This window comes from Carcharhinus amblyrhynchos, chromosome 11, assembly GCF_965287045.1.
Source record: "Carcharhinus amblyrhynchos chromosome 11, sCarAmb.v2.hapA, whole genome shotgun sequence".
NCBI classification, from domain to species: Eukaryota; Metazoa; Chordata; class Chondrichthyes; order Carcharhiniformes; family Carcharhinidae; genus Carcharhinus; species Carcharhinus amblyrhynchos.
The window spans coordinates 5,657,509-5,682,442 of NC_137334.1; the positions used below are offsets into that span (position 1 = coordinate 5,657,509).

The 24,934-nt window shown below is 43.4% G+C and overlaps 1 protein-coding gene across 1 annotated transcript in view; it reads left to right on the top strand.

Moving 5' to 3' along the window:
• Window positions 1–3,195: 3,195 nt before the first annotated feature.
• The window catches only part of tyw5 (tRNA-yW synthesizing protein 5), a 44,331-nt gene continuing 22,592 nt past the window's right edge, over window positions 3,196–24,934 (top strand). The window contains exons 1-3 of the mRNA XM_080198487.1: window positions 3,196–3,293; window positions 11,322–11,476; window positions 23,057–23,126. Coding sequence (XP_080054613.1) covers window positions 3,213–3,293; window positions 11,322–11,476; window positions 23,057–23,126 — 306 coding nt within the window. The 5' untranslated portion in view covers window positions 3,196–3,212. The remainder of the gene's footprint in view (window positions 3,294–11,321; window positions 11,477–23,056; window positions 23,127–24,934) is intronic.

A 24,934-nucleotide genomic window follows, 5' to 3' on the forward strand; every position in this document is an offset into this window, starting at 1 on the left:
GCCTACTTGTGACACTAATAAATAACTTTTAAACTAGAATTGTAGAATCCGTACAGTGCAAAAGGCCATTTGGCCCATCAAGTCTGCACCAATTCTTTGACAGAGTATCTTACCCAGGCCCTATCCCTGTAACCTTACATATTTACCCTTCTAATCCCTCTAATCTATGCATCGGAGACATTAATGGACAATTTAACATGACCAATCCAAATAATCGGCACATCTTTGGAGTGTGGGAGGAAACTGGAGCATTCAGAGAAAACCCACACAGACACAGAAAGAAGGTGCAAACTCCACACAATCACCCAAGGCCAGAATTGAACACAAGTCTCCGGTGCTATGAGGCAGCAATGCTAATCACTGTGCCACTCCTACATTCTGGATGCATCCCAATCTTTAATAAAATGTACTTTTTGTCTCTCCCTCTTTTGACTTTTTCACAGAGCAAGATGAGAGTTAGATGCAGGAAGGATGTTCCCGATGGTGGGGGTGCCCAGAACCAGAGGTCATAGTCTGAGGTTACAGAGTAGACCATTTAGGACAGAAACGAGGAGACATCTCTTCCCACAAAGAGTGTGAGCCTGCGGAATTCATTACCACAGAAAGTAGTTCATGCTAAAATATTGAATGTATTCAAAAGGCAGCTAGATATAGCACTTAGGGTGAATGGGATCAAAGGTTATGGTGAAAAAGCAGGATTAAGCTATTGGGTTGGATGATCAGCTATGATCATGATGAATGGCAGAGCAGACTCAAGTGGCCTCCTCTTGCTCCTATCTTCTATGTTTCTATGAGGCTGCTTCCTTTGATGATAGATGCTGACATTATTAATAGGTAGGGTTTATGGAAATATTCCTTCAAAAATATTGCGCCCATCAGATGTAAACATGTCTTTTCAACTCAGGAGAGAACAGTTCCCAATTAGACTTTCATATTTTAAGATTATAAACAAATCACTGGCTCTGACACTTGAACTCATGGGCTGCAGTAGTTCAGGAAGACAGCTCATCACTACCTTCTTATGGCCAATAAATGCTGGTCTAGCCTGCGTCATCCCATAAAATATTTTTAAAAATTAAATATTTTGTTCTTATTCCTGGGTTTTTACACATATGAACAGTGTTATGTAGCTTTCTCCAGAATAAGAAGTTTTGATTCTGTTAAAGTCTTTGGAGAAAGGGCAACAAGAAATCCTGTATTTAAAGAATACTGTTGCAATAAAATTTATTTATTAATGCCACAAATAGGCTTACATTAACACTGCAATCAAGTTATTGTGAAAATCCCCTAGTCGCTACACTCCGGCACTAATCTGAGCATTAATATTCTGCAGGTCTCTGATAGTGTTTGATATTGATAATGTTTATAATGAACGAATATTTTAGATTGTTTATAATCTATAATGAAAACAATTTCACCTTTGTGATGGCTGCTACATTTAACTGAGTTTGAATGCAATCATTAACATGCAGTGACACTTAAAGTTTGGACAATTTTCTGTATTCCTCAGCTGTTCTTCTCATTTGTGTGTGTGCTGTATATTGTACATAAAACACATCAAATATTTTGTTAGGTCTGTTTGTTGGCCTATCTCTCTCTCTCCCCCAGAATCTGACTCTCTTTCTCTCCCAGGATCTCTGTCTCTCTCCTAGAATTTATCTCTCTCCCAGGAGCTCTCACTATCTCCCAGAATTTCTGTCTCTCTCGGGGTTCTCTCTGTAGATTCTCTCTCTGAGAATTTCTCTCTCTCTGGATCTCTCTCCAAGGATTTCTTTCCCTCTCTGTCTCCCAAGATCTCTCGCTCTCTTAGGGTTTCTCTCCCCCTGGATCTCTCTCTCCGGTGTGTGTGTGTATATTCCTCCCCCCGGAACGGTGTGTGTGTGAATATTCCTCCCCCCGGAACGGTGTGTGTGTGAATATTCCTCCCCCCGGAACGGTGTGTGTGTGTATATTCCTCCCCCCGGAACGGTGTGTGTGTGTATATTCCTCCCCCCCCGGAACGGTGTGTGTGTGTATATTCCTCCCCCCCGGAACGGTGTGTGTGTATATCCCTCCCCCCCGGAACGGTGTGTGTGTGTATATTCCTCCCCCCCGGAACGGTGTGTGTGTATATCCCTCCCCCCCGGAACGGTGTGTGTGTGTATATTCCTCCCCCCCGGAACGGTGTGTGTGTATATCCCTCCCCCCCGGAACGGTGTGTGTGTGTATATTCCTCCCCCCGGAACGGTGTGTGTGTATATCCCTCCCCCCCGGAACGGTGTGTGTGTGTATATTCCTCCCCCCGGAACGGTGTGTGTGTGAATATTCCTCCCCCCGGAACGGTGTGTGTGTGTATATTCCTCCCCCCGGAACGGTGTGTGTGTGAATATTCCTCCCCCCCCGGAACGGTGTGTGTGTGTATATTCCTCCCCCCGGAACGGTGTGTGTGTATATCCCTCCCCCCCGGAACGGTGTGTGTGTGTATATTCCTCCCCCCCGGAACGGTGTGTGTGTATATCCCTCCCCCCCGGAACGGTGTGTGTGTGTATATTCCTCCCCCCCGGAACGGTGTGTGTGTATATCCCTCCCCCCCGGAACGGTGTGTGTGTGTATATTCCTCCCCCCGGAACGGTGTGTGTGTGTATATTCCTCCCCCCGGAACGGTGTGTGTGTATATCCCTCCCCCCCGGAACGGTGTGTGTGTGTATATTCCTCCCCCCGGAACGGTGTGTGTGTATATTCCTCCCCCCGGAACGGTGTGTGTGTGTATATTCCTCCCCCCGGAACGGTGTGTGTGTGTATATTCCTCCCCCCGGAACGGTGTGTGTGTATATTCCTCCCCCCGGAACGGTGTGTGTGGTGTGTGTGTGTGTGTATATTCCTCCCCCCGGAACGGTGTGTGTGGTGTGTGTGTATATTCCTCCCCCCCGGAACGGTGTGTGTGGTGTGTGTGTGTGTGTATATTCCTCCCCCCCGGAACGGTGTGTGTGTATATTCCTCGCCCCGGAACAGTGTGTGTGTGTATATTCCCCCTCCCCCGGAACGGTGTGTGTGGTGTGTGTATATTCCCCCTCCCCCGGAACGGTGTGTGTGTGTATATTCCTCCCCCCGGAACGGTGTGTGTGTGTGTATATTCCTCCCCCCGGAACGGTGTGTGTGTATATTCCCCCTCCCCCGGAACGGTGTGTGTGGTGTGTGTGTGTGCCGGGGGTCTGTGTTGGGTGGATGGATGGATGGATGGTGGGAGCCGGCCTGCAGTCTCTGTCTTCAGGAATGTGGATAAAGAGAGTTTTCTGCAGCACATTTACCCCCTGGTAAGCACAAACCTTCCCCCCCTTCACCTTCAAACACTCAACAAAGCTTCACATCCGAACGGTTAAAATAAAAATCCCGCCTTTTAAAGACAGCTTGAATTCCTTTCGTTGGGAGGAATGGAAATTGAGAATAAAATTACTGTAGGAAAGTGTAATTATTTTAGTTTAACGATAAAGATTTGACGTCAGTTTTGAAAGAGTGAGAATTGAGGTTCTTGTAAGAATTTTAAACATGTATTTTCACTTAGGTGTCAGTTTAATAGCTTTTACATGTTAAAACTGCAGCATAAACAATAACCTTATGTTTCTTTTTTAACAAGTATTTGGTACAATCAGATTGAGTTCTCAACTATGAACAATATTCCTTCCTCGTGTGTGTTATCTAATTTCCCTTATTTAATTCCCATTTAATGTGAGAAAAATCTCATAGAAACAAGAAGCAGGAGTGAACCATTTAAGAACATAAGAAATAGGAGCAGGAGTAGGCCATCTAGCCCTTCGAGCCTGCCCCGCCATTCAATAAGATCATGGCTGATCTGTTGTGGCTCAGTTCCACTTTCCCGCCCTCTCCCCATAACCCTTAATCCCCTCTCTTATCAAGAACCCATCAACCCGCTTCTTAAAAATATTTAGCGAGGCAGCCTCCACCACTTCAACGGGCAGAGGATTCCAGAGATTCACCACCCTTTGAGTGAAGAAGTTCCTCCTCAACTCCGTTCTAAACCGCCTCCCCTTTATCTTGAGGCTGTGCCCCCTAGTCCTACTGTCTTTTTTGAGCGGGAAGAGTCTCTCCACCTCTATCCTATCCATCCCATTCATCATCTTATACGTCTCAATGAGATCTCCCCTCATTCTTCTAAACTCTAACGAGTACAAGCCTAGTTTATTCAGCCTCTCCTCATAGCTCAACCCCCTCAACTCCGGTATCAGCCTAGTAAACCTCCTCTGCACTCCCTCCAGGGCCAAAATATCCTTGCGCAGGTGCGGCGCCCAAAACTGCACACAGTACTCCAGCTGCGGCCTCACCAATGCCCTATACAGCTGCAGCAAGACCTCCCTACTTTTATATTCAATCCCCCTCGCTATGAAGGCCAGCATCCCATTCGCCTTCCTGACCACCTGCTGCACCTGCAAGCTGGGTTTTTGCGACTCATGCACAAGGACCCCGAGGTCCCTCTGCACTGTCACCTGCTGCAGTTTTTCGCCACGTAAGTAATAATCCTTCCTACCATTCTTCCTACCAAAGTGGACCACCTCACACTTGCCAACATTAAATTCCATTTGCCATTTCCTGGCCCATTCACCCAGCCTATCTAGATCCTTCTGCAGACTCTCCACACCCTCCGCACAATTTGCCTTTCCCCCAATCTTGGTGTCATCAGCAAATTTCGACACCCTGCACTCGGTTCCCTCCTCCAGATCATCTATATAAATGGTAAATAGCTGAGGCCCCAGCACCGACCCCTGGGGCACCCCACTAGTCACCAACCGCCAATCCGAATAGCACCCATTGACCCCCACTCTCTGCCTCCTATTTGACAACCAATCCTCTATCCACGCTAACACCCTACCCCCAACTCCATGTCCCCTGACCTTCTGCAATAACCTCTTGTGAGGTACCTTGTCAAACGCCTTCTGAAAATCCAGAAAGACCACATCCACCGGCTCTCCTCTATCCACTGCCCTAGACACATCCTCATAGAACTCCAGTAAATTTGTCAGACACGACTTCCCTTTAATGAAACCGTGTTGCGTCCGCCCTATCAAGCAATTCCCTTCAAGATGCCTCGCAATTTCCTCCTTAATGACGGATTCTAACATTTTACCTACCACAGACGTTAAACTAACTGGCCTATAATTCCCCGCCTTTTGCCTGGCACCCTTCTTAAACAACGGCGTAACATTAGCCGTTTTCCAATCTTCCGGCACTTCCCCGGAATCCAGCGACGTCTGGAAAATAACCACCAAGGCATCCACTATAACCTCCGCCATTTCTTTCAGAACCCTCGGATGCATTCCATCCGGTCCTGGGGACTTGTCCACAATCAGCCCCTCCAGTCTGTCGAGCACCACCTCTCTAGTAACAGTAATGTCATTATGACTCTGATCCGCCAGTCATTTTGATCATGGTTGATCAAATTCAATATCTGGATCCCCTTTCCCCCATACCCCATGATCCCTTTAGCTATATCTAATCTCTTCTTGAAATCACACAAAGCTTTGGCCACAACTACTCTGAGAGTGAATTCTACACATTCACCCTCCCCTGGTTGAAGAAATTTCTCCTTACCTCAGTTCTAACTATCCTCAAACTAAGACCCCTAGTTCTGGACTAGGGGAACATTTTTCCTGTCAACCCTGATAGAATTTTAAAAGTTTCTATGAGATCCTCTCTCACTCTTTTAAACTCCACTGAATATAATCCTAACTGACCTAGTCTCTCCTCATGTGTCAAACCTGCCATCCTAAGAATCAGCCTGGTAGTGCTCTGCTGTATCCACTCTGTAACAAGGACGTCCTTTCTCAGATAAGGACACCAAAAACTGCACACAAGACACTAAAACTGCACACAATACTCCAGATGTGGTCCTCACCAACGCCTGATACAATTGCAGCAAAACATCCCTATCCTTATATTCAAATCCTCTCTCTATGAAGGCCAGCATATTTTTTGCCTTCTTTGCTTCCTGCTGTACCTGCACACTTACTTTCAGCGACTGATGCGCAAGGACACCAAGGTCTCTCTGTGTATCCGCCTCTCAATTTGCACCCATTCAAATAATAATCTGTCTTCCTAAAGTATTTTGAATAATATTGCACTGTAAATTAATCTTCTGCTGGAGATGCCTTACTAGCTACTCAGACATTTTTCTCTTAATTTGTGGCTGATTTTGGAGCTGTATATGTAAAGTTTGTTTTAATGCTCTCAAAGTTGCATACATCTCAAGCCACAGATACTAACAGATGTTGGTGCTCTGATTTTTCTGCTGCAAATGCTGGCACAGGATGCATGTTTGCTGTATGTGCTGGTATTTGCATTAGAGACACATGTTGCATGTGAATGTGTGTGTGTCTGTGTCCCCATATGTAGTAGACATGTGGGACCCAACACTGGCTCCTGCAGGTTTAACATGTTTTTTGTTAGTTAATAACATTGATTTTCTTTCTAACTATACATGGTTTTAACTACTCTTTAAGGAGGTCTGACACATGGTGACAACAGCAATGATGATTATTTAAAGCAACTTTCACTTTTAGTGGTACATATTTGATTGGCTCTGCGACTTAGACAGTTAATTGAAAACTACAGTGTGTTCAGTTATAGTAGGCCTGTCCAAACGTCCATGCCAGATGCAGCTCACTAACCCTTTTTATCAATCCCACCGACTCGGTGCTCACTCTGTGAGTAAGCTCAGTGAAAGATTCTGCAGGAGTTGCTGTTTCTCTTGCATATTTGCTGCTGCTAAGTGAGCCCATCAGCAGCAAGTTCAGAAGAGACGCAGCCTGTAATTGTGGGGAGGATGAATAGCTTCTGTTTTGTTTTCACAGAGTGTGCACTCTTAGCCTTTGTCCTGCACGCTCAGTCTCTCTTGCCATCTAGCAAGTCTGCATGAGAGAGTAAGTGAGAGAAAGAATCCTGAGAACGAGCCAGACAAACATACACACCCGGCCCTTTTCCTCCTCTCTCCCCAAAAACTTGTGCACAACAGGGAGACGATGTCCTAGTGGTATTATCGCTCGATATTAACCCAGAAACTCAGCTAATGTTCTGGGAACCTGGGCTCGAATCCTGCCATAGCACAGGGTGGAATTTGAATTCAGTAAAAAATATTTGGAATTAAGAATCTATTGATGATGATGAAACCATTGTCATAGAGTCAAAGAGGTTTACAGCATGGAAACAGGCCCTTCGGCCCAACTTGTTCATGCCACTCTTTTTTTTAAACTCCTAAGCTATTCCCAATTGCTCACATTTGGCCCATATCTCTCTATAGCCATCTTATCCATGTAACTGTTTAAATGCTTTTTAAAAAACAAAATTGTACCTGCCTCTACTACTATCTCTGGCAGCTTGTCCAGACACTGAACACCCTCTGTGTAAAAAAAAAAAATTACCCCTCTGGACTCTGTTGTATCTCTCCCCTCTCACTTTAAACCTATGCCCTCTAGTTTTAGACTCCCCTACCTTTGGGAAAATATGTTGACTACCTACCTTCTCTATGTCCCTCATTATTTTATGGATCTCTATAAGGTCTCACCTAAGTCCCCTAAGCTCCAGGGGAGAAACATCCCAATCTATCCAGCCTCTCCTTATAACTCAAGCCATCAAGTCCCGGTAGCATCCTAGTAAATCTTTCCTGCACTCTTTCTAGTTTAATATTATCTTTCTAAAATAGGGTGACTAGAACTGCGCACAGTATTCCAAATGTGGCCTTACTAATGTCTTATACAACTTCAACAAGCCGTCCCAACTCTTGTCAATTATGGGAAAAACTCATCTGATTCACTCATGTCCTTTAGAGAAGGAAATCTGCCGTCCTTACCTGATCTGGCCTACATGTGACTCCAGAGCCACAGCAATGTAGTTGACTCTCAACTGTCCTCTGAAATGAGCTGGCAAGCTACTTAGTTGTTTCAGCATTTCAAGAAGGCATCTCACCATCACCTGCTGAAGGGCAACTAGGGATGAGCAACAAATACTGGCCAGCCAGTGACACCCATGCCCCATAAATAAATTAAAAAAACGAAGATGAGAGGGAGGCAGCTTCTAGAGACTAGCCTCACCTTTTTGAAGACAGATGAGCTTCTGAAGGCAGAGTGGTGCTAATAAAATGATTGGAAATTTGAGTAGACAGAATGTGAGCTCAGAAAGCCAAAGGGCCTGGAAAGTGTGAGAGGGGCAACCTTCAGGAGAATTCCAGACTTCCCAAAAACTTGTAAATGCTGGAAGTAACATCAGTTCCATAAAATGTGCCCTACTCCTGAGTGAAATGAGTGCAGCAAAAGTAAGTATTTATTGGTGGAGTGCTGTGGAAAAGAATCTTCTGCATAATGACTGATAGCTAGAGCAATAGGTGACAACGCTGGTACAGAAACAGGAGCAGTAGGTGACAACGCTGGTACAGAAACAGGAGCAGTAGGTGACAACGCTGGTACAGAAACAGGAGCAGTAGGTGACAACACTGGTGCAGAAACAGGAGCAGTAGGTGACAACACAGGTGCAGAAACAGGAGCAGTAGGTGACAACGCTGGTACAGAAACAGGAGCAGTAGGTGACAACGCTGGTACAGAAACAGGAGCAGTAGGTGACAACGCTGGTACAGAAACAGGAGCAGTAGGTGACAACACTGGTGCAGAAACAGGAGCAGTAGGTGACAACACAGGTGCAGAAACAGGAGCAGTAGGTGACAACGCTGGTACAGAAACAGGAGCAGTAGGTGACAACGCTGGTACAGAAACAGGAGCAGTAGGTGACAACGCTGGTACAGAAACAGGAGCAGTAGGTGACAACACTGGTGCAGAAACAGGAGCAGTAGGTGACAACACAGGTGCAGAAACAGGAGCAGTAGGTGACAACGCTTGTACAGAAACAGGAGCAGTAGGTGACAACGCTTGTACAGAAACAGGAGCAGTAGGTGACAACGCTGGTACAGAAACAGGAGCAGTAGGTGACAACGCTGGTACAGAAACAGGAGCAGTAGGTGACAACGCTGGTACAGAAACAGGAGCTGTAGGTGACAACGCTGGTACAGAAACAGGAGCAATAGGTGACAATGCTGGTGCAGAAACAGGAGCAGAGAAAGTTTAGTTTATTTATTAGCATCACAAGTAGGTTTACATTAACACTGCAATGAAGTTATTGTGAAAATCCCCTAGGTACCTGGATGCCTCTGCTAATACTTTGATTTTCAAGACAAGCTAACAATCAAGGTTGAATTTATATTCAGGGAACAGCAACTCATGTCAGCTGCACTATCTAAGGACCTATATAAGGAAAGTGTTAGTTACACGTTCAATGCACATTAACACAAGGTTATTTCTGTAGTGTCTAATTCCCACATGTGTGAACAGAATTGTCTGGTTCATTACAGTTCTCCCAAGAATCATTATTATGACGCAAGATTGTGACTAGGGCTTGTGGAGGGGGGGATGGAAATTGGGGTTGATCTTTTATGAGCTACTCAGCTGTACCATGCTCATCATGTGGATTACTATTTTGTTTATTAGAGTCGCAAGTAAGCTTACGTTAACGCTGTGATTAAGTTACTGTGAAAATCCCCTAGTCCCACACTCCGGGGCCTGTTTGGGTACACTGAGGGAGAATTTACCATGGCAAATGCATCTAACCAGCATTTCCTCCAGGCGCTCCGGTTTTGTCCTACAGTCTGACAGTCTTTCGGACTGTAGGAGGAAACCAGAACACCCCGAGGAAATCCATGTAGACACAGGGAGAATGTGCAAACTCTGCACAGACAGTGACCCAAGGCTGGAATTGAACCTGGGTCCCTGGCGTTGTGAGGCAGCAGTGCTAATCACATTCTCAAATGTTTGAGAATAAGATATTTTAGAGTTGCCCAGATTCCTGTGCTTAATGTTAAGTACTAAGTATTTTGGGCTGAACTTTGAGATGATAAGTTGTGCTGAATGTAGACTCAAGAATCCAGTTTCTGCTTCTCAGATGCATTAAGAGTTTGTGAACATCATTCCCACACACGAGCAAGACATTTGGATTAATAAATTTGGAATTAAAATATCCGGGGAATTAAAGTCCTTGTTCAATTTTTGATGAGATGGTATTAAAAATGAAGAGGGATGAACATTTGAACCTGTTCCCCCCACCACTCTCCCCCGTGAGAGTATGAAGCAAAGAAATGCTCTTAATATCACTCACTTATTGAGAAGTATTAAGGTGGATAATGTGAAATCTCAGCGTAATGAACATGGCCTGTATCTGGAGAGGTTGTTTGGCTCAAGGCCAACTCTGTCACTTACTGCCTTGATTTAGAATATTCTCGAAAGACAGAGGTGGTTTTGTCAGAAGCAGCCTTTAAAGTGCATTCAGCTTCATTTTGAAAGGAAAGTAAATATTTGTCTAACTGCACAACTGTGTTTATTGAACATTTCTTGTTTTGAGCAGGCCTCTTGCTAAGCTGTGCTCGCATGAAACTCTGTGCGACTCTATTTTAAGGGTTTAAGGGTCAATGATTGAAATACAAATCATTCTTTGCATTTTTTTTTAAGTTTGAAGCTTATTTATTTGTGTCATCGGCTTACATTAAACTGCAGTGAAGTTACTGTGAAAATCCCCTAGTCACCACACTCCTGCGTATGTTAGGGTACGCTGAGGGAGAGTTCTTAACTGCAGCATCGGTTCAGATCCGTGTAAGGAGAAGTTGAAAGATGTCTGTGAATACCCTCACCAGCTGATCCTCACATGATCTGAGTGCTTGTCCACCCAGTCACCCTGCGGCTCTGTCTGTCCCCCATAACCCTTGATTAAAGTGGACCTCTATATGTGAGCAGTGTTCCTGTGGAACAGGACATGAATGCCTAGGTTTTGGGCAATTTGGAGTTTTAAGGCTAGCAAGGAGAGCGTTGGAGAAGTCGACCTAGAAACGATGAAGGTATGAGAGGGGCTTTAGCAGCAGTGTGGTCAATGTGTGTGAGGCAAAAAATGCACAGTGAAATTAAGTGATGAATAGTACATCAGGTTGTGAGGACTCATTCAACCTTGATTGGAGAAGTTTTTCTGAAGATCACAAGGAAAGCGATGGAAAACCAGCTCAGCTAATCTTTCTTGGTAGATAGCTCGTGGTGTGAAACTAACCTACTCTAGGGTAGAACACCATCGACGACTGGTGTAATGTAACCAAAGGCACCAATTTTGATTGCAGAATTTGTGAACATTAGTCAAAAGTGTGTCTGCAAATTTAATAACACAATATCGGTAACTGGTAGAAAAGAGGAAAATTGGTTTTTGAAAACCAAGTTACATTTCCTTTTTTTTTCCTTCCTCACAAACCTTAGAGAAGACCTGCAGTTCTGAAAGGGATTCCCCTGGGCCCCTGCACATCCAAATGGACAGTGGATTACCTGAGCACAACTGGAGGAAGTCAAGAGGTCAAACTCCATGTTGCATCAGTACCACAGATGGATTTTATCAACAAAAATTTTATCTACAGGTACTAAAACAAAACTAATATTCTCAGAGATGGTTTCTTTACATTTATTTTCTATAGTCAACACTACAGTTAATTTTATAACTTAATTTGAACATATTTCATTGTACACTGGAATATATTATGGCTGGAATTTTACCAGCTCGCCTGCCATGGGAATCGGAGCTGTAAGGGGGTGCAACATAGGAAGGTCCATTGACCTGTGTGGGATTTTACGGTTTCAGGGTGAGGGGAAGTTGCAAAAATCCCACCCTCTGATTTGCCTTCAGTCAGTACCTTTTTATGTGTCTGAAACCAATGAATCTGGGATTTGAATGGTTTTAAGTTCAGATGCTTTAGGTGGAACCTACCTGATGAATTAGACACCCCAATACATTGAATCAAGAAATGCATAGGTCCTAATATCAAACCATGGGGAAAGGCAAGGCAGAGACCAGGAACTCCCCATATAGAGAAGGTGTGGAAAATTAAGAAGGTCCATTTTCCTGGATCGCTCTCAAACTTCCTCCAGCCACTTTCAGAATTGTTTGGTGAGGTTCAAAGGAGTTTAGGGGAGGGGATGAGTTTCAGGGAGGAGGTGTGGGGTTCAAGGGAGGGGGTGGGATTCAAGAGAGGGGATGAAGTGGAGGAGGACGGGGTGAGGTTCAAGGGGGAAGGGTGAGGTTCAGCGGGGAAGGGTGAGGTTCGGGAGGAGATGAGTTTCAGAGGAGGGGGTGAGGTTCGGGAGGAGGTTGGGGAGGGGAGGAGGTTGGTAAGAATGGAGTGAGGTTCAGGGGGAGGTGTACACCCTTCTCTTGGTTTGGGAAGTTGCAGAACCAGGGAAAGCATTGAAAAGACGACAAAACAATATTTCTGAGCTTAACGCACATTATTCACATTCTATTTAACTTACTTTCAAAATTAGTTTTATAATATACATGGATAACATGTTATAAACAAAATAGAATATTGTAGAAATAAAAATGTGGCTTTTTTGGTAACACAAATGTTCTATGTTAAAATTTCTTTGCCCATTGTGCAAGTATTCTATTGTTCTCGGGAATGAAAAGACGTTCTTCCTCATTGTTAGTTATCCCATTCAGACTGAGATGAACTGCAGTGCAGTAAGCTGCTCTCACTCACTGTGATGACAACTAGTTGATTGGATGAAGTATTAGAGAATTGTAGCTGCTTCAGAAACTCGATAGAGAGCAGCAATTTCTCCCTTTAGATCGTAGTCACATTCCTGAAAGGTGCAGCTTTAACTGAAACAACTTTAAGCAAAATAGATTTTCCCGTTAAAACCAACTTAAAAGCTGTGGTTATGTTCTGTAAGATCTTCCTTAGCGGAAGGAAACATTATATCCTGGGAGTTGAAATGCTTTTAAAATATAAAGGAAATGCACCGCCTGTTTCTCTTCACTGCCTGCTTGCTGACCCTCCCTTCCTCCTGCCTGCCTGTCCTGTCTCCTGCTGACCCTCCCTCCTGCCCACAAGTCCTTCTGCCATCCCTCTCTCCTGCCCATCTGTCAGGACCACTGGACACCAGGCTGTGCCTAGGGGTGGGCTATGATGGGGCTGTGTCTAAGGGGAGGCGGGGGGCTGCACACTCTGTAATTGGGGATCGGCTGGAGTAGTGATTGTCTGGGTTGGGGGAAATTGGCCCACGGGGGTTGGGGGGGTGATCATCTGGGGATTGGGGGTGCAGGTGTAATCGGCTGTGGGTAGGGGGTGCCATCGGGGTGATATCCGGTGGGGACCGTGTATTAGGACAATATCCAGGGACTGGGGGTGTTGGGGTGATATCTGTTGGGTTGGGTGGACTGACATCTCTCTGTTCTGTTGCACAGAACATAGATCTGTGCATATGCAATGACGCACTCTACTGTGAGCAGCCGGTTTGCTAAAAAGAATAGACTCCATGCAGCCCCTCTACTGGGATGAATCACACTTTGCCTTTGTTTTGTACGAAATGGCAAAAGGTTATGTCTAAAAGTGCACTGAAAAATCAGTGCGATTCTCACCTATTTTCACACTCGTTGGGCACTTTGAATTTTTTTGGTAAGATTGCCCCCATTGTATTAGACATGTTGCTTGCATGGGTTTCAGCTGCATATTTATTAGGTAAAGACTATACTTGCTCACAGAGGAATATGAGTCTTTGAGCAGCTTGCTAGTGTGGGGCCATCCTTCTTCAATACACAGGCCAACAAGCTGGGCTATGGAGAATTTGAGTACACGCAGTGAGAGTGATTAATACACTCAGTGGGAAAGATCATTTAGTATAACTGCCTGTGTTCAAAACCCGGGGCTCTGTAAAGAAGGCTTGCTCTTTTATGGAAAGTGGTATATTATTTAGATAAGTTAAAATGATTAAAGTGATTTATATATTAGTATCATACATCACAAGACCATCATTTGAACAGATCTTGAGGAAGAAGCAGATTTCTCCATTTCAGTTTACATCTTTTTTGATGACTTTATATCGCATGGAATTATAATTGGGGCCAAACTTATATATTTCAAAGTGTTTTCTAAAATAAATGTTTCTGCTTTACCAATGTTCACTTACTCTCCAATAAATAGCTGGATACATTAGAGATGTTTTGGTAGAAATAAATTAACTAATTTCATTCGGGTAAACTTCAGTGACACTGATTTAAATAGTGTGGGAGTTCTGCATTAAATCACATTGTACATTTTTAATAATTAAAATAGCTGAGATTTTAACAATCTCACAAGAATAACAAGAGATTATAAATAACATTAATTATTCTTCAAGTATTATTAATTTAAGTAATTGAACTAAAAGATGATCGGTTTGTTCATAAATGTCACCATAACGTATATGTACAATAATTGGCACAATGCCTCATCCTTTCCAACGTCATTCAGAATTCTGCAAGGGGAGCTATTCTTAATACCCCTCCTGCTTGATGGTGGGTGCCTAATGTTTGTTTGATCCCACTCCACTGCAATATAGTTGATCTACAGGTTCAATTTTGTAGCTAATTGAACATCTATTTATTTGTCGCACAAGTTTGCTTACATTAACACTGCAATGAAGTTACTGCGAAAATCCCCTAGTTGCCACACTCCGGCGCCTATTTGGGTATAGCGAGAGGAATTTAGCATGGCCAATGCACCTAACCAGCACGTCTTTTGGACTGTGGGAGGAAACCAGAGGAAATCCACGCAGACACAGGGAGAACAAGCAGACCCCACACTGATAGTGACCCAAGCTGGGAATCAAATCCAGGTCCCTGGCGCTGTGAGCAGCAGTGCTAACCCCATTGCCCCATTATTGTTGTATTTCACACCCATTATTACTGGATTTCACATAGATATTTCAGTAACCTGTGACACTGCCCTAACTACCTCCTTCAGTTTCTAAAATGAAACATACAGGAAATTGTTACCAAGCGTAACTTTATAAATACAACTACAAAGGGCACCCTTTTAGGTAGGACATTTTTTTAAGGAGCATTGTAGGCATCATTATTCAGTCTGTAAATTTAAATCTAGAAAAGCAAATGGGAAAAGAATGTAACTGTCAAGAATTCCATCGTTCATTGGTCATGTAAATCTTACATGTCGGAAACATATCAAAGTGCTCCTTTCACATACATTGAGTTGATGTGAAACACAGAAGTTGTGTTTATTAAAAGGAAACAGAGCAGTCCTGTTACATTCTTCTAATTGTTTGTGGGATGTGGGCTTTGCTAACAAGGCCACCATGTATTGCCCAACCCTAATTTCTGTTGAGGTGATGGAAAGCCACCTTCTTAACAATTGCAGTCCTTACAGTGTAGGTACATCCACAGTGCTGTTGGGGAGAAAATTCAAGGATTTTGACCCAGCAAATGTGAAGAGACAATGATATAGGTACGGGTAAGGATGGTCTGTGACTTGGTGGAAATTTGCAGGTGGTTCCCATGTACCTGCTATCCTTGTCCTTCCAGGGAATACTGACCATAACATGATAGAATTCTTCATTAGGATGGAAAGTGAAGAAGTCTGATCTGAATCTCGGGTCTTAAATCTAAACAAAGGAATGAGGCGTGAGTTGGCTATGAAAGATTGGGGAATTTTATTAAAAGGTGAATAGGCAATGGCTAAGGTTTAAAGAAGGAATTCTTGTTGCATTGCAACAGTTATACATTCCTTCCTGGCACAAAATCACAGTAAGAGGCCCAACAATGACTTACAAAAGAAATTAAGGACGGTAGTAGACCCAAAGAGGAATCCTATAAAGTTGCTCGAAAATGTGACAAGCCTGAGGATTGGGAACAGTTCAGAATTCAGCAAAGGAGGACCAAGAGATTGATGAAGAGGGGAAAAATAGAGTATGAGAGTTAACTTGCAAAGTGGACTGTAAAAGCTTCTATAAGTATATAAAAAGAAAAAAGGTTAATGAAGACAAATGTAGATCCCTTACAGTTCGAAATGGGAGAATTTGTAATAGAAAACAAGAAAATGGCAGAGCAATTAAACAGCTACTTTAGTTCTGTCTTCACAGAGGATGATGCAAATAATTCCCAGAAATGCTAAGGAACCAAGGGTCTGGTGAGAAGGAAATTAGTGTTACTAAAAATAAACTGTGTTAATGGGATTGAAAGCTGATAAATCTCCAGGGCCTGATGATCTACATCCCAGGGTGTTAAAAGAGGTGGCCATAGAAATAACGGATGCTATTTTGGTTGGTTGGGTGTCATTTTACAAAATTCTGCAGATTCTGTAACATGCCCGTCAGTTGGAAGGTTGCAAAAGCAATCGCACTACTTAAAAAAAAAAGGAAGGAGAAAATAGGGATTAAGGACTGGTTAGCCTAACGTCAGTAGCAGGGGCGCCGCACCTGCGCAAGGATATTTTGGCCCTGGAGGGAGTGCAGAGGAGGTTTACTAGGCTGATACCGGAGTTGAGGGGATTGAGCTATGAGGAGAGGCTGAATAAACTAGGCTTGTACTCGTTAGAGTTTAGAAGAATGAGGGGAGATCTCATTGAGACGTATAAGATGATGAATGGGATGGATAGGATAGAGGTGGAGAGACTCTTCCCGCTCAAAAAAGACAGTAGGACTAGGGGGCACAGCCTCAAGATAAAGGGGAGGCGGTTTAGAACGGAGTTGAGGAGGAACTTCTTCACTCAAAGGGTGGTGAATCTCTGGAATTCTCTGCCCGTTGAAGTGGTGGAGGCTGCCTCGCTAAATATTTTTAAGAAGCGGGTTGATGGGTTCTTGATAAGAGAGGGGATTAAGGGTTATGGGGAGAGGGCGGGAAAGTGGAACTGAGCCACAACAGATCAGCCATGATCTTATTGAATGGCGGGGCAGGCTCGAAGGGCTAGATGGCCTACTCCTGCTCCTATTTCTTATGTTCTTATGTTCTTAAAATGCTACAGTCCATTATAAAGCATATGATAACTGGACACTTAGAAAATATTAATGGGATTAGACAAAGTCAACATGGATGATAAACCAACTGGAGCTTTTTGAGGATATAGCTAGAACAGTAAACCAGTGGATGTGGTGTATTATGTTTTCAGGGAGCTTTTGATAAAGTCCTACAGTAAGAGTTTAATGGGCAAAATTAAAGTGCGAGGGGTTGGGGGCAATATATTATCCTGGATTGAGACTGGAAACAGAAAGTAGGAATAAATCACTCTTTTTTGACGTTGCAGATGGTGACTCATGGATTCCCATAGAGTTGAGAGCTTAGACCCCAGCTGTTCACAAAATACATCGATGATTTGGATGAAGGGACCAGAAGTAATATTTCCAAGTTTGCTGTCAACACAAAACTTAATGGGAATGTGAGTGTTGAATAAGATGACAGGCAAGATGATTCAGACAAGTTGAGTGAGTAGGAGAATACATGACAGATGCTGTATAATGTAGATAAATGTGAAGTTATCTGCTTTGGACGGAGAACCAGAATGGCAGAGTATTATTTAAATAGTAATAGATTGGGAAATGTTGACGCAAGAAAGGACCTGGGTGTCCCTGTACACCAATCACTGAAAGCAAGTGTTCAGATACAGCAAGCAGTTAGAAAGGCAAATTATGCGTTGGCCTTCATTGCAAGCGGACTTGAATACAGGAGCAAGAATGTCTTACTGCAGCTGCACAGGGCCTTGGTGAGACCACACCTGGAGTATTGTATATAGCTCTGGCCTCCTTATTTAAGATGTTTGCTTTAGAGGGAGTGCAGTGAAGGTTAACCAGACTGATTTCTGGGATATCAGAATTGTTGTATGAGGTGATTCTGAGTCGATTGGGCCTGTATTCACTGGAATTTAGAAGAATGAGAAGGGATCTCATTGAAACATATTACATTCTGACAGGACTGGACAGACTGGATGTTGGGATGTTGTTTCCTTTGGCTATGAGTCTAGAATAAGGGATCACACCCTTATTATACAGGAAAAGCCATTTAATACTGAGATGAGGAGAAACTTCTTCACTCAGGGTAATGAATCTGTGGAATTCTCTACCACAGAAGGCTGTGGAGGCCACGTCACTGAATATATTTAACAAGGAAATAGATAAATTTCTAAAGTCTAAAGTTTTTAATGTTTATTTATTAGTAGGCTGACATTAACACTGCATTGAATTTACTGTGAGGATCCCTTAGTTGCCACAGTCCGGCTCCTATTCAGGAACATTGAGAGGGACTTCAGCACATTCAATAATCTAACTAGCATGTCTTTCAGACTGCAGGAGGAAGCCAGAGCACCCAGAGGAAACCCGTGCAGACTCCGCACAGACAGTGATCCAAACTGGGATTTGAATCCAGGCCCCTAGCACTGTGCCACTGTTTGGGATAGCGTGAGAGTATGGTGTTGAGATACAGAAACAGGTGCGATCATACTCAATGGTGGCAGATCAGGCTTGAAGGGCCAAATGGCCAAACCCCTACTCCTATTTTCTATGTTTCTATCTCACCTGCCACCTCAAGCTTGAATGTTGCCCAGGTCTTTCTGCATTCAAGTGCAGATTGCTTCAGTATCTGAAGTTATAAATGGGACTGACACTGTGCAATCATCTGTGAGTATCCCCATTTCTGACCTTTTGAGGAAGAGATTGTCATTGATGAAGCAATTAATGATGGTTGATATGGCAGAATTGGTGAGATCAAAGCTCATTAAACCTGTTTTTTGGCAATGATGGTTGAGGGAAGAATGTTGACCAGGATTCAAATTCCTGCTTTTCTTTGAATAGTCCCATCAAAGGCAGGTGAAGGATGGCATGTGAAATAGTGTAGCCTTCCTTCAAAACTTCACTAGAGTCAATTGTCATCTTGGATTACTGCTTAAACCAAGAAGAAAACTTTGAACACTTAATTGCAGTTGATACTAATTAGGAGAGACATTGAGAGTACGGATGGGAGCAGAAAATTGCAGAGGGACCAGTTAAATTAATAAGCAAGGCGAGGTTAAATGGAGTTCAATGTGACCCACTTGAGTTCATTCACTTTGGAGTCAAGAACAATAAATTTGAGTATTTTCGAAATAGAGGCTTATAGCATGGAAACAGGCCCTTCAGCCCAACTTGCCCATGCCATTCTTTTATAACCACTAAGCAAATCCCAATTGTCCACATTTGGCCCTTTCCCTGTATACCCAACTCATCCATGTAACTGTCTAAATGTTTTTTAAAAGACAAAATTGTACCCACCTCTACTACTACCTCTGGCAACTCATTCCAGACACTGACCGTCCTCTGTGTGAAAAAATTACCCCTCTGTACCTTTTGTATCTCCCCTCTCACCTTAAATCTATGCCCTCTGGTTTTAGGCTCCCCTACCTTTTGGAAAACATGATGACTATCTCACTGATCTATGCCCCTCTTTATTTTATAGACCTTTATAAGACCCTCAGCCTCATTTGCTCCAGGGAAAAAAGTCCCAGTCTATCCAGCCCCTCTTTATAACTCAATCCATCATGTCCTGGTAGCATCCTAGTAAATCTCTTCTACACTCTTTCTAGTTTAATAATATTCTTTCTATAATAGGGTGACAAGGACTGTACACATATTGAAAAGAGCAATGGTGAGAAACTGGGGACTGTGGAGATGCAAAGAGATTTAGATGTTCAAAAGCAAATTACTAAAAGCCATATGATAGGTACAGAAAGCAGTAATACCCTGTGGAATGTTGATTTTTATTTCTAGATGCTGGATTGTATAATGAAAGAAGCAATGCTGTATGTGTCTTGGAATACTGGAATCTGGAATACTGTCCCCCGTTCTGGACCTCAGGAAGGATATATTGAGCTGGGAGGATGAGCAGTTTGATTTACCAGATAATGTAACTCCTATCTTTAGGAAGTGGGGGAGGACCAGAACATGTAGGGGAAATGAATAGATCTGTAAGTTTAACATCAATGGTAGGAAAAATAATGGAATCCTTACTAAAAGAGAGATTAAACAAACATACAGAAGTATGTTTTAGAAATAAGAAATATAATGATCAATAGTCAACATGGATTTAAAAAGAGAAATCTTGCTTGGACAAATAAGATTGACTTCTTGAGAAGGTAGTAGAACGAATTGGCAATGGCAACTGTCATGATAATGGAAAATTGTGACTGAATGAGGTCTACCTATAACTTCACCACTAACCAAAAACGTGTTGATCTATTCTGGATATAATTGTCCCATTGGGAAGACACAGCATGGGTTCATGAAGCGAAGATCATGTTTGACTAATTTGGTGGAATTCTTTGAGAACATTACAAGTGCAATGGACAATGGGGAACCTGTGGATGTGGTGAATCTGGATTTCCAGAAGGCATTTGACAAGGTACTGCACCAAAAACTGCTGCATAAGATAAAGATACACGGTGTTATGGGTAATGTATTAGCACAGATAGAGGATTGGTTAACTAACAGAAAGCAAAGAGTGGGGGTAAATGGGTGTTTTTCTGGTAGGCGCTCAGTGACTAGTGGTATGCCTCAGGGATCGGCATTGGGATTGCAATTGTTTACGATTTACATAAATGATTTGGAGTGTAGTGTGTCAAAATTCACAGATCACACTAAGATGGATGGAGGAGCAAAGTGCGCAGAGGACGCTGAAAGTCTGCAAAGGGATATAGGTAATCTAAGTGAGTGGGTGAGGGTCTGGCAGATGGAGTACGATGTTGGTACATGTGAGGTCATCCATTTTGGTAGGAATAACAGCAAAATGGACTGTTATTTAAATGGTGAAAAATTGCAGCATGCTGCTGTGCAGAGGGACCTAGGTGTTCTTGTACAGGAATCTCAAGGAGTTGGTTTGCAGGTTTGCAGTTAATTAAGAAGGCAAATGGAATTTTGTCCTTCATTGCTAGAGGGATGGAGTTTAAAAACAGGGTTTTATGTTGCAGCTGTATAAGGTGCTGGTGAGGCCACACCTGAAGTACTGTGTATAGTTTTGGCCTCTTTATTTAAGAAAGGATACACTGGCACTGGAGTGGGTGCAGAGGAGATTCACTAGCTTGATTCCTGAGTTGAGAGGGTTGGCTTATGAGGAGAGACTGAGTAGACTGGGGCTATACTCATTGGAATTCAGAAGAATGAGGGGAGATCTTATAGAAACATAAGATTATGAAGGGAATAGATAAGATAGAAGCAGGGAAGTTGTTTCCACTGGTGAAACTAGAGGGAATAGCCTCAAAATAAGGGGAAGCAGATTTAGGACTGAGTTGAGGAGGAACTTCTTCACACAAAGGGTTGTGAATCTGTGGAATTCCCTGCCCAGTGAAGCAGTTGAGGCTACCTCACTGAATGTTTTTAAGGCAAGGATAGATAAATTTTTGAACAGTAAAGGAATTAAGGTTTATGGTGAGCGGGCAGGTGAGTGGAACTGAGTTCACAAAAAGATCATCCATGATCTTATTGAACGGTAGAGCAGGCTCGAGGGGCCAGATGGCCTACTCCTGCTCCTAGTTCTTATGTTCTTATGTAAAGGGGACTTGTTTTCAAAATGTACCAGCAAAGACACGAACCAAAAATGGCTGCCAAGAGTCACCTGATGTCTAGAATTGTAAGTTGACTTTTTCTGGAAAGTGACTATATGGATTGTATTGGTGATATGTTGCTCATGGGATTCTACACTTGGGGTGTCGAGATCCACTTCAGAAGGAACTCTTAAAAGGAAGGTATTAAAAATGCAAAGTGCTGGACTTTAATCAACTGCAATTTTGTCAGGAAAATGGGAACTGCTAACCAGCCAGATACCCAACAGACATTCAGACCTCCCTGTGGAGGAGAAAATAACCCCCATCTCCTGTTGGTTTCTACTACGTTGAAATTTGTCAGATGTTTGAGACAATGACTTGTTCGCCATCATTGACTGTATCCCTTTTTGGAATATAGATTTAAGAATTGGTTTTGCCAAGCTAGAACAGAGAAAAAATATCAAAGTCATCCAGAAACAATGCTCTACTCTTTCTCAAGCTAAATGTGACTCCAGCAAGGTGCAGTCACCTGAGCTTCTATTAAACTCCAAGATTTCAGGGAAACCAGTTAAATTCAAATGGCTGCACTCCAAGTGAAAACAATTCTATTTGAAAAAAATTGGTTTAAAAAGCCACTCGATGAAATACATAATGTAATTTCCCTTATTCTGCTAATAAGGAAAATTGACAGATAATGGGGCATCAGTACAAATTACTAAGCATAGAACTAGGTTAGATGCTAAGAGCAGTCAAGCTCTGGCTTAACAAGGCAGTAAGAAGTCCCACAACACCAGGTTAAAGTTCAACAGATTTATTTGGTAGCAAACGACACTAGCTTTCAGAGCGCTGCTCCTTCGTCAGGAGCAGTGTTCCAAAAGCTAGTAGCGTTTGCTACCAAATAAACCTGTTGAACTTTAACCTGGTGCGTGAGACTTCTTACTGTGTTTACCCCAGTCCAGTGCCGGCATCTCCACATCTTAATAAGGCAGCACAGACAGTGAGTGTAGTTTCACTGCAAGCATTCAAAATGGAGTTGGCTAAGTTCCTGTGAGTGATAAACATCTTGAGCTTTGGAAGATAAGTAGGGTAATGGATGTTTGTGACACCAGTCACTATGATCTCCTGGTGCTAACTTCATCACCTTCATTACACCCTGTCACGGTGGAACAAACTCATTAGATGTACTATCCAAGCTTTCTCCCAGTGTGACCCCATTTTAATGCCTCAGACACCTTGTGGCCCCAAGGGCAGGAAGGAGATTAGTTCATGAGTGAGGGAAGGGGAGAAGTTTGGCCGAATGAGAATTATTAAATTACGAGGTTATTTTTCTGGGAAGAAACAGGCATCGACCTTGTCACAGGCTTTTATTATGCAGCAGCAACCTGGCCTCGGAGGTCTGTCCCTGAGGCCTCCCACCAATAGATTAACTGTGAGGAGCCTCACTGCTGTTACCACTCAGCCCAAGCTCTACAACAGCCAGTGCTGCCTCAGAGCTCACCACCCCAAAATCTCATCCCGTCGCAATGTACAATCTGCCAAGCCCTGAACGCTCTCTTCCTGTCCTTCTCTTGGGCCATGGATGCCCAACAATCGCTTACTTCAGTCGTCTGTTTATCATTCATTACATCAAGATCTGGTTTAACTGCATTTGTTTCTTGTTTGCAGAACCTTACCATTTGATGTGTTTGTGAAGCGGGCAGCAGAGACAACACATGCAGAATATTTCATATCTCAGGTATTCATTCAACCTTTCTGAAAGAAGCTGTGTGTTATGGAAATTGTTTCTGCAGTTAGAAAGATATTGAGAACCTTGCTCTCTGCTTTCAACAGTAACAAGGTCAGGTCTGGCAGCATCAGATTGGCGGGCTGAAGCCAACTGTAAAGTGTTGCTAATTAATGAGGAAGTGGCGGCACGGTGGTTAACTCTGCTGCTGCATAGCGCCAAAGACCCAGGTTCCATTCCAGCCTCGGGTGACTGTGTGACAAAAACAGAAAATGCTGGAAAGTCTCAGGGTCATCCAGACTTGAAATATTGGCTCTATTCTCTCTCTACAGATGCTGTCAGACTTGCTGAGAATTTCCAGAATTTTCCATTTTTGTTTCAGGTTCCAGAATCCATAGAATTTTGCTTTTATCTTCTATGACTATCTGTGTGGAGTTTGCACAATCTTCCCGTTCTGCGTGGGTTTCCTCCAGGCACTCCAGTTTCCTCCTGCAGTCCAAAGATGTGCGGGTTAGGTAGATTGGCCCTGCTAAATTGTTCCTTAGTGCCTCAATATGTGTAGGCTAGGGAGATTAATAGGGTAAATATGTGGGGTTACAGGGATAGGGCTTGGGTAAGATGCTCTGTTGGAGAGCCAGTGCAGACTCGATGGACCGAATGGCCTCCTTCTACACTGTAGGGGTTCTATTCTATGAAGGCACAACTGGTGGCAACAATAATCCCACATAAATTAATTTCTGGTTACAGCAACTTTGCGGTTTATAATCTCCCTGGAGAAATACAAAATATTTTACGCAACAGTACAGTTTGGTATTGGATATAACTAGCTCAGCGGGCAGGAATATTTTCTGAATACATGAACAAAAGGGAAAACAACATCAGAACAATTACTTCTCTCAAAGGCTGGTGAGCCTGTGGAATTCACCACCCCAGAGCATGGTGGATGGCAGGTCAGTGAGTAAATTTAAGGGAGAGGTGGACAGATTTTTAATCAGTAATGGGTTGGAAGAGCGATGGTGAATGTGCATGAAAATGGAATTGAGGCTGAGATGAGATCAGCCATGATCGTTTTATATGGCGGAGCAGGCTCAAGGGGCTGAATTTGCCTACTCCTGATTCTAGTTCTTATGATTACGAAAGCAGGAAATTGCAGCAACCACGATTTGGACATCAACGGAGCAGCCAAAGTGCAGAATCCAACCTATCCCAGGCCATTTCCTACCCACTTCCCCTCCCCACCCTTTTGCTTTCCCAATAAAGAATGGGAGTGGGAAATCACCCCTTGAGTCTTTGAGAATGGTAGTCACAAGCAAAGATGTCAGAATCCAACCTGGGCAATGTTCCATGAGGCACCTCTTGTTTAGAACATAGAACATAGAACACTACAGCACAAACAGGCCCTTCGGCCCACAAGTTGCGCCGACCACATCACCTACCAACCTACAGACCTATCTATAACCCTCAATCTCATTAAACCCCATATACTCATCCAGAAGTCTTTTAAAAGACCCCAGCGAGTTCGCCTCCACCACCACTGACGGCAGCCGATTCCATTCACTCACCACCCTCTGAGTGAAAAACTTACCCCTAACATCACTTCTGAACCTCCCTCCCCGCACCTTAAATCTGTGTCCTCTCGTAGCGACCATTTCAAACCGGGGAAATAGCCTCTGAGAGTCCACCCTATCTATTCCTCTCAACATTTTGTAAACTTCTATCAGGTCGCCTCTCAACCTTCGTCTCTCCAGGGAAAAGAGTCCCAGCTCCCTCAACCTAACTTCATAAGGCATGCCTCCCAGTCCAGGCAACATCCTTGTAAA